General features: G+C 53.4%; 5 protein-coding genes across 5 annotated transcripts in view; 3 read left to right on the forward strand and 2 right to left on the reverse strand.

The window, feature by feature from the left end:
* Positions 1-1252: 1252 nt before the first annotated feature.
* Positions 1253-2284, forward strand: SODALDRAFT_357391 (hypothetical protein; the record flags this gene model as incomplete). Its single annotated transcript, XM_028614001.1, has 6 exons — positions 1253-1287; positions 1409-1465; positions 1627-1671; positions 1849-1964; positions 2040-2181; positions 2245-2284. 6 exons carry the CDS (start codon positions 1253-1255, stop codon positions 2282-2284), a joined length of 435 nt encoding a protein of 144 aa, XP_028469163.1.
* Positions 2285-2664: 380 nt separating this feature from the next.
* SODALDRAFT_338720 (S-adenosyl-L-methionine-dependent methyltransferase) lies at positions 2665-3928 on the forward strand (the record flags this gene model as incomplete). Its single annotated transcript, XM_028612800.1, has 4 exons — positions 2665-2776; positions 2888-3155; positions 3238-3700; positions 3788-3928. The coding sequence occupies 4 exons, from the start codon at positions 2665-2667 to the stop codon at positions 3926-3928; spliced, it is 984 nt and encodes a 327-aa protein (XP_028469164.1).
* Positions 3929-4179: 251 nt separating this feature from the next.
* SODALDRAFT_331082 (hypothetical protein) lies at positions 4180-4633 on the reverse strand. Its single transcript, XM_028611366.1, has one exon. The coding sequence runs from the start codon at positions 4455-4457 to the stop codon at positions 4254-4256; it is 204 nt and encodes a 67-aa protein (XP_028469165.1). The 5' UTR covers positions 4458-4633; the 3' UTR covers positions 4180-4253.
* A 623-nt stretch (positions 4634-5256) lies between these two features.
* SODALDRAFT_331083 (mitochondrial metalloendopeptidase OMA1) lies at positions 5257-6879 on the forward strand. Its single transcript, XM_028611367.1, has one exon. It carries the CDS (start codon positions 5502-5504, stop codon positions 6789-6791), a length of 1290 nt encoding a protein of 429 aa, XP_028469166.1. The 5' UTR covers positions 5257-5501; the 3' UTR covers positions 6792-6879.
* Positions 6880-7632: 753 nt separating this feature from the next.
* The window catches only part of SODALDRAFT_338722 (kinesin-II 85 kDa subunit), a gene marked incomplete at both ends in the record, with an annotated part of 6175 nt that continues 5567 nt past the window's right edge, over positions 7633-8240 (reverse strand). Inside the window, one exon of the mRNA XM_028612801.1 lies at positions 7633-7792. Within this exon, the coding sequence (XP_028469167.1) occupies positions 7633-7792 (160 nt within the window). The remainder of the gene's footprint in view (positions 7793-8240) is intronic.

Here is an 8240-nt window from a genome sequence, read left to right on the forward strand (position 1 = left end):
CTCCCCGGTTTCTCAGTCTTCTAACCGCCGTCGTCCAGGCTCCTCAACGATATCAACCAGACGGGAGGGAGGGCAAAGAGTCCCAAGTATACGGCACGACCTTGGAAGCGAGTATGGTCCGTGGTCGGACTGCGAGTAATTAATTAGTGTCTAGCCCTGTCCGGGCCCGACCGACCCAAATACCTGGGTCAGCATTTTGCGGAGTATAAACCCGCCCTGTTGGATCATAACTAATAACGAGGCAACTACATCACATCTCTCTCGAAACGTTTCCACTTTAAGATCTGTCGCTCTTCAAATGAGTTTTACTTTATTGTCGGTGCGCCTGTGCCAAACCATACCCGGAGACGGTTGGACGTTAGCAGAGGGTTTTTAAGGGGGAATTCAAGAGTATAAGCGCCAAGACCTCCATGGGCTAGGCAGGAACTCGTACGTTGTAGACAAGCAAGGAGCCCCAAGTTAGTTTATAATTATTGGTTTACGTTCCTTTTTTCTCATGCAAGGAGCTGACAGGGTCCTTGCGTGCTTGAAGTGATCTTCCGGGCTTTCTGTCCTTCTTTGTACCCACAACCTGGTCGGTTTATTATATTCCCGCAAATCAAAACCGTCAATGGAACTGGCCCACACAACTGGGTCTTCGTCTTTGCTTCTTCTGAGCCCAATTCCTCCTCAATCATGGCAAAGGGGGAAAGGAGAAGAGAGAAGGGAAAAGAAGGGAAAAGAAGGGAAAAGAACATCTGGCAAAGGGTTGTTTCTTCCTATTTTTCTCCATGTTGGCCCCAATATTATTGCTCTGTTGTTTTCTGGATCGACGTCCCTAACACTACTTGTATTTTCCGTACATACCTTCCCCTCTCTCCCCGTTTTGACTGCCGAACCCGGCACTGCGGAACCCTCTCAGCGCCTCACATGACAGCCTCTTCCAACCATCCACGGCAGGCCCTCCCTGTTTTTCCCTTTTCATAATCGATCGGCTCTCGCGCCTTCAACCGGCAGACTTGGCGCGTGCAACCAAGCCTCTTGCATGGCACTTGGCAAGTTGGCACTGTTCTAATTCGTGCGGCCGCGATCATCTGGTTCTTGGAGAAGGTAACGGAGAAAGAACGAAACTACGAAGATTTGAGGGAGGGCAAGTGTGTTTTTGGGTGTTTTGTTTGTCACCTACCCAAGGTATATACACGTATTTATAGCATCGCAGATCTGTCGGTATTACTCGGTAATTACAGCGTATTACTGAGTAGAGCCCAGGACCATGGCCGCCATTTCGGGCCCATCCCAATCAAGTTGGTGTGGTTACCCCTCCTCTCTGTCTCTCGTCTCCTCATTGAGCCCCCCCCCCCCTTCCCACAACACCGGGTTTTTCCCATGCTTTCAGCTTCAAAGCTTTGTAATTCTGGCCCTCATGTAGTACCACATACTCCCTGACCCCCGCGTCCCTTTTCGACCAGTCCGATCCTGGGCTTTTGTAATAATACTACGTACATATCCGTACTTGGCGGGAGGTAGCGAGGTAGCTTCCAAAGCGGTATTGATATTGGTTGTGTACAACGTCGAACGTACCTCATATGGCACCGTAGGTATGTATTACTTTGTACGGAGTAGGGAGGAGTTACAACGTACTTCCAGGTTGGCGCGAACCCGACAATCCGTCACCCCTTCGACTTCCAGGCTGTTCCATCTTCTACCCGTCGGCTACCCGTCTATACATACTTCGTCCTTAGCTCCCACACAGGTAGGATATAAGGTCCATCGGCGTTGAAACTAGCTGCATGTACGTATATCACCCTATATCATCCTGGTCCCTCTTTATTTTATAATTAACCCCCCTAAATTTCACCGCCATCCCAGGGTCGTTCGCCTTGTCATTTTGTCGCTCTCTCACACCTTTATTTCAAAATCCAATCCCTCTTCTCCCTCGTCCCTCTCCCTCAGCTTTCGCCTTTCGCCTGTCGTCTATTCCGATCGTCAGTCATTGTCGCGTCTAGTATACCGTATAACAGGAACAGAAAAGCTCACCTCACCTGCTATTGCCGGCCCAGAACGCGCTCAATCTCTTATCACCGAAGGAAGGAAGCTGCCACAATTCCTCCTACTCCTATCATCCTCTCCTCGACAGCGACTTGCCAATCTACATCTACGACCGAGCCAGACTTGTAGCTTCATCGTCATCCCGATCGACCGGTCATCTCTCGACACCTTTTGATTGTATTTTGGACCCAGCCTCTGCCCAGTTCTGTCACCAAGACCTCGCCGCTGCGACTCGAGCTCTGCACTTGTCCAGTAAGAGTCCGACAAACCGATCAACAAAAACTCGGAAATCGGATTTTTTTCTCTTTCTCTTTCTCTTTTTCTTTTTCTTTTTCTTTTCCTTTTACTTCTTCCTGGCACTCATGTCGCCGGGTATCGCACGCGACGACTATGCATTCACATTCGAGGCGATCCCCGATCGAAGATCACTAAGTAATCACTCCCAGCTCGAGGTCGACCCCCATGTATGCCCCCCCCCCTCCCCAACCCCCCGGCGCGCTTTGCACGAAGAAACGGCCCCCCTGAACCTCGCCGAACTCTCCTTACCACTAACCATGGCTCTGTCTCCTTTTGCTTGTCCACGTCTATAGCCAAGCTTTGAAGAGTACGAACAATCCCCTGTTCCCTTTCTCTCGCATGTTCCAAGAGAGACTAAAAAGTATCGACAGGAATTCCGAGTCCATCACGGAGAGCATCGCCAACTTCCCTGAACGGTTTGGTCGGACCTACCACGCGTATCAGGATGGCTGTAGGTTTCTCGCCCGGTTTGTAACGAACGGGACATGCCGTGATTCCGCATGTTATCGCCTTTTTGTCTTTTCGCATGAGTGTCAATGTACTGATGCATGGGAGTCTGCAGCGTACCGCTTCCCCAACGACTCGCCCGAGCAGGAGCGGCTAGAACTCCAAGGGCTTGTCATGGCAGAGCTGTTCGGCGGGCGGTGGTATCTCGCTCCCATCACAGCCAACGGGCCTCCGCGCCGCATTCTCGACGTCGGCACGGGCACGGGCATGTGGGCGCTAGAGATGGGAGATCGCTTCCCCGAGGCCCGTGTGTACGGGATCGATTTATCGCCCATACAACCCACCGCCGTGCCGTCCAACGTCCATTTCTTTGTCCAGGATGCGTGAGTTTCTTTTTCTTTTTTTTTTTTTTTTTTTGGCCCCCTGGCAACTGATATTTGACATGCCCGACCCCGTCTTATAAAGCGCCCAGCCATGGGACTGGAATGAGCCCTTCGACTACATCTTCATCCGAAGCAGCCTCGGCTCCTTCGGCGACTTCAAGAACGAGATCATCCAGCAAGCCTTCGACAACCTGGGCCCGGGCGGCTGGTTCGAGGCGCAGGACTTCAACTGCGAAGGGCACTCGGACGACGGGACGTTGACGCCCTCCAGCGCCCTCCAGCGCTGGTTCGACGAAATGAACATGGCCAGCCGGCTGGCGAACCGGCCCCTCTCCGTGGCGCACGTCTTCAAGCAGTGGTTCCTGGAGGCCGGGTTCGTCGACGTCCACGAGAAGGTGTTCAAGGTTCCCATGAACGGCTGGGCCAAGGACCCGAGATACAAGGCCCTTGGTAGGCTCTGGGAACAGAACATGTTGAGTGGCATTAGCGGGTTTTCCTTGTCGTTGTTTACACAAGTGTTGGGGCGCAAACCTGAAGAAATTGAGGTCAGTTTTTTTTTTTTTTTTTTTCCCCTTTTTTCTTCTTTTCTTTTTCCCACCGACGGCGGTTGACCAACATGGTCTTTGGAATAGGTCTCACTTGTGGACGTGAGAAAAGATATTTCCAACCTTTATATCCACACGTACGCCAAAATCTACGTCGTCTACGGCCGGAAACCGTTCCCACACGAGATGACATCGACGACGGCCGAGGAAGTTGGCATGACGACATGATCCAGCCGAGGTGGCCAGAAGACGGACGGATTGTGAAAGACGCCGGGGTTGAGCAGTTACACATACATGACTGCACTATTTTCGAGGAATGCACATTGCGATCGCATTGCTCATTTCTGGACGACGGGAGCTATGAACCATGAAGCATTTACAGGTCACTTTAGGGCGGTGCAGGTCGGGTCAGAGGGGGGGGGGGGGGGGGCGGCATTAGTCAACTCTTCTTTGCATGTGAATGGAACGCAGGTGTTGGGCGTCTCGCGGCTCGATAAAATACTCGCTCAATAAAATCTAGGTGATTCGGTGTTTCTAATAGGGTCTACCCCATCTATCTCTCTATCCATCTGGTCCGAGTGGGACCAGCTCCTAGCGGTCGGTTTGGGCGAAGAAGCCGCCTTCGATGTGCGAGGTCAGGGAGAGGTGTTTGATGAGAACTCGAGCTTCGGGGGGGTTCCGTGAGGTTCCGGGACGGTGTGAATGGGGGTGAGGAAGGGATGTTGGAGAGGGGAATGTCAGGGGATTTGGAGCCCATGGTAGATTTGGTTCTACCAGGCCAAACTATATATAAAAAGAACGGAGCAGGAAATGGTGGTCAAGTCTATTGTGAAGCAAAAGATGATTTCACAGAATGATGCTCAATATAACCGGGGCGAGCAATGTAAGGCGGCGCAGTAGAAATATCCAAGAGATCAAACCGCAGAGGAGTTGGAATTAAACAAGGGGCCTACATAAATAAGAGGATGGATATGCCCCTGGCTCCGGGTATTAGCTCAACGTCGTCTGTCGGACAAGTCTGGTCCGGATACTTGGGATAAAGTCATCTGATCCGGAGTACTCGGGAGAGATTAAGTAATAAAAGCCCCGTACGGAGCTTAGGTGTAATAAAGGGGGCGAGAAACTCTTACGTGCGCCGCAGATCATAGCAAAACAAAAGGGAATATCCAAAAGACAGTATCAACGTTAGATTTACGGGCACTGCACTTTTGTCAAACTGACATTGCGATATGCTGGAAAAGCTATATATTAAAGAAGTAGCGGTACCGAACTGTTAGTACGGTCGGTACCGATACATACTGTAAGGAAATATTGACCGTAAAACACTGTAAAAGGCCATAAGGTGGCCCGGGGGGAAGTATTTGCTTGAGGAACGGAAAAAGCTTATAACCTCCAAAAAGTGGAGAGGGTCAATCATGTCATCACCCTATCAGTACCTTATCATCGTATCTTATCTTACTAACACCGTTATATCTTATCTCCGTCCTTCCGTGACAATTATGGGTACAAATACAACAGCCGGGTTCTGGCAACTTCGAAAGTCCACCAGTCTTCAACTCGAACATCACGACATCTCCTACACCACAATCATCCTACGTGGGCATTCCGATTCGCCTAGAGATCGTCGATTGATCGGAGCGGAGCCTCTTTAGTACGTGTATATTGTGGTCGTGACAACTTGGGGCCCTGTAGGGGGCCGACGTCACATAACGGAGGACCTCTCATCGTCATCACATCGCCCCGGAGCAGACTTTCGGTCTTTATTGTCAACACGTAACCACCGTCGTCGTCGTCGATCCCTATGTTGCCCTTCCGCACGCTGTTGCCGCGTCCGTCCGCGGCTGCCAGCTATGGGCGGACATTTTCTTTCGCATCGCCACGCTACATCCCGCTTTCACATCGACCACCATCCACCAAATGTCCATGCACATGCGCTCCATCCTTCCCTCGGCCTCCTACCCCTGCCGTCGTCGTCCACCTTCACGTCCTCCGCCGAAGATTCTCCCACACAACGACCACTCGGCTATACATCCACAAACATGACCTGGAGGAACAGCTCCGCAAGGCCCGCCCCCTCGTGACGACCACCACCATCCGCCGCACGGCCCGGAGTCCTCGCACCAAGACGGTAGCCATCGTCGCCGTGGCCGCCGCCGTCCTCTTCTACTTTAGCAACATCCAAACCGTGCCCGTGTCGGGCCGCCGCCGCTTCAACTGCTTCTCGGACGAAGCCGTCGCCGCCCTGAGCGCCGAGCAGGTCCGCCGCATCGAGTACGAGGTGGAACGCGCGGGGGGCCGCTTCCTCCCCGACTGGGACCCTCGCGTCCGTCTCGTCAAGCGCGTCATGCAGCGTCTCATCCCGGCCTCGGGGGGTGGCGAGCTCCCCACCGACGCGCAGGGCGACACCGTGTGGGGAGACGAGGGCGGAGGCGGCGGCGGCGGCGGCGGAGGCGGCAGGGGTACGAAGAGCAGCAAGAGCGAGGTCGACTGGGAGGTCCGGGTGATCGACGACCCGCACACCATGAACGCGTTCGTGCTCCCCGGCGGGAAAGTGTTCGTGCACAGCGGCATCCTGCGGGCGACGCGGAGCGAGGCGGGCCTGGCGGCGGTGCTGGGCCACGAGATGGCGCACAACATGGCGTCGCACGTCGGCGAGCGCATGAGCGGCGCCATCGGCATCAACATCGTCCTCTACAGCCTGTACTTCCTCGCCTACATGGTCCCCGGCGGCATGCTCCTCGTCCACAGCCTGGGCGGCGGTCTGATGGACGTCCTCTTCTCCATGCCCATGAGCCGCATGCAGGAGACCGAGGCCGACTACATCGGGCTCATGATCATGGCCGACGCCTGTTACGACCCGCGCGAGGCCGTCGGCTTCTGGCGCCGCATGGAGGCCGCCGCGAGGAACCGCGGCGAGGATGTGCCTGAGCTGCTGAGCACCCACCCGTCCAACCAGCGCCGCATCGAGAAGGTCGAGTCGTGGCTGCCCGAGGCCATGGAGAAGTGGCGTGCCAGCGACTGCTATGCCACCACGTCTTCTTTTGCCGATTCCTTCCGCCAGGCTATGGCGAGGGGTATTGTCATGATGTGAGGACCTTCGAAAAGGGTCTGGACTCTCTGGGCCATGTGAAGATAAAAGGAGCAGAAGGGGGTCTGACGTCTAGAGGAGAAACATGTGAGCTAGTCATTTACATTTACACGGACTCTCATCTATTGGAAAATGGAATTGTCTTCTCACGCTGCCAGGGATGGAGATGGGAGATATGAGAGTAACCTCCTCTCCGGAATAAGGTAACTCAAGGTACCCGCGTACCTAAGGTACCTACTAGGTACCTTACTTTGTGCTGAATAAGATGAATAATATCTCCCGTCCGATTCGCCCCCGCTTCCGAATCCTAGCTAGGTACCTTACCTAAACAAGCTCATCCCTGCGCGTGTGGGGAAACGAGCCGAGGTTCACGCGCCAGGGCCTTTTTTTGCTTACCTATCATCGTCTCTCGTCGGCAACCACTTGACCGATATCCGTCCTCTGCCTCTGGACTGACACCTCTTCTCTTCTCATTCTCATTTCGTCCATCATATATACTTAACAGACACGTGCCACTCTCCACACTCTCCACGACCATCTATCCATCCCATTGCATCTCCACCACCTCCTCTCGAGCAGACCCTTAGGCTTTGAACCGTGCAATCCACTTCAATCCTTCAACGAAACAGACCCAAGACCTCTCCCGCCTCTCTCTCGTCAAAATGTCCAAGACCTTCACCCCCGCCGAGGTAGCCAAGCACAAGGACGACTCCAGCCTGTGGATTATCGTCGAAGACGGCGTCTACGACCTGACCTGTTCGTTTCTTTCTTTCATTCCCCCGTCCCGTCCCGGTCCGAACCGAACCGAACCGAACCGAACTACTGACGCTGAAACCCTCTCACTCTATCTAGCCTTCAAGGACGACCACCCCGGCGGTGCGAAGATCCTCAAGCGCTTCGCCGGCAAGAATGCCACCAAGGCCTTCTGGAAGTACCACAACGACAAGGTCCTGGAGAGGTACGGCGGCAAGCTGAAGATTGGCACCGTCCAGGAAGCTGCGAAGCTATGAAGTCGTCTATAGATTGCTAGACCCCTGTTACGTCGTATGTGTTTTGCATGGAGTGGTGCGTGACGGTTGGGGACCGGTGTGGGAAGCGAGTCGCCTGTATATATCGATGGAGGTTTCCCCATACCGAATGAGAAATTCAATATTCAAATCTTTACTGCCTCTCTGCTCTCTGCCTCATTAAACCAGTCGTATCAAAAGGGGTATAAAAGACGTAGTTGTAGTACAGTCGTGTGGTGTAAAACAAAAGAAAGCCAACCCTATGGAAACATAATAGAGAAGCGTGGGGTTTTCTGTGGTTGCGGGTATGATGGAGATGTGCAAGTTGCCTTGCAAGGGGCAAAAGTGCACATTTGTCTCCTCTGGTCCGTGTATATAAATAACACCGTCTCCTGTTGAGTGCCATGCATCTTCATCCGTGAATCTCATTAGGGCATGTTGAGAA

The sequence above is a fragment of the Sodiomyces alkalinus genome, assembly GCF_003711515.1.
Source record: "Sodiomyces alkalinus F11 unplaced genomic scaffold SODALscaffold_2, whole genome shotgun sequence".
Lineage (NCBI taxonomy): Eukaryota > Fungi > Ascomycota > Sordariomycetes > Glomerellales > Plectosphaerellaceae > Sodiomyces > Sodiomyces alkalinus.

What these genes read in the sequence shown, in the direction of transcription:
- SODALDRAFT_331082 (XM_028611366.1), bottom strand. Translation starts at nt 4,457, where the DNA reads ATGGGCTCCAAATCCCCTGACATTCCCCTCTCCAACATCCCTTCCTCA.
- SODALDRAFT_331083 (XM_028611367.1), top strand. Translation starts at nt 5,502, where the DNA reads ATGTTGCCCTTCCGCACGCTGTTGCCGCGTCCGTCCGCGGCTGCCAGC.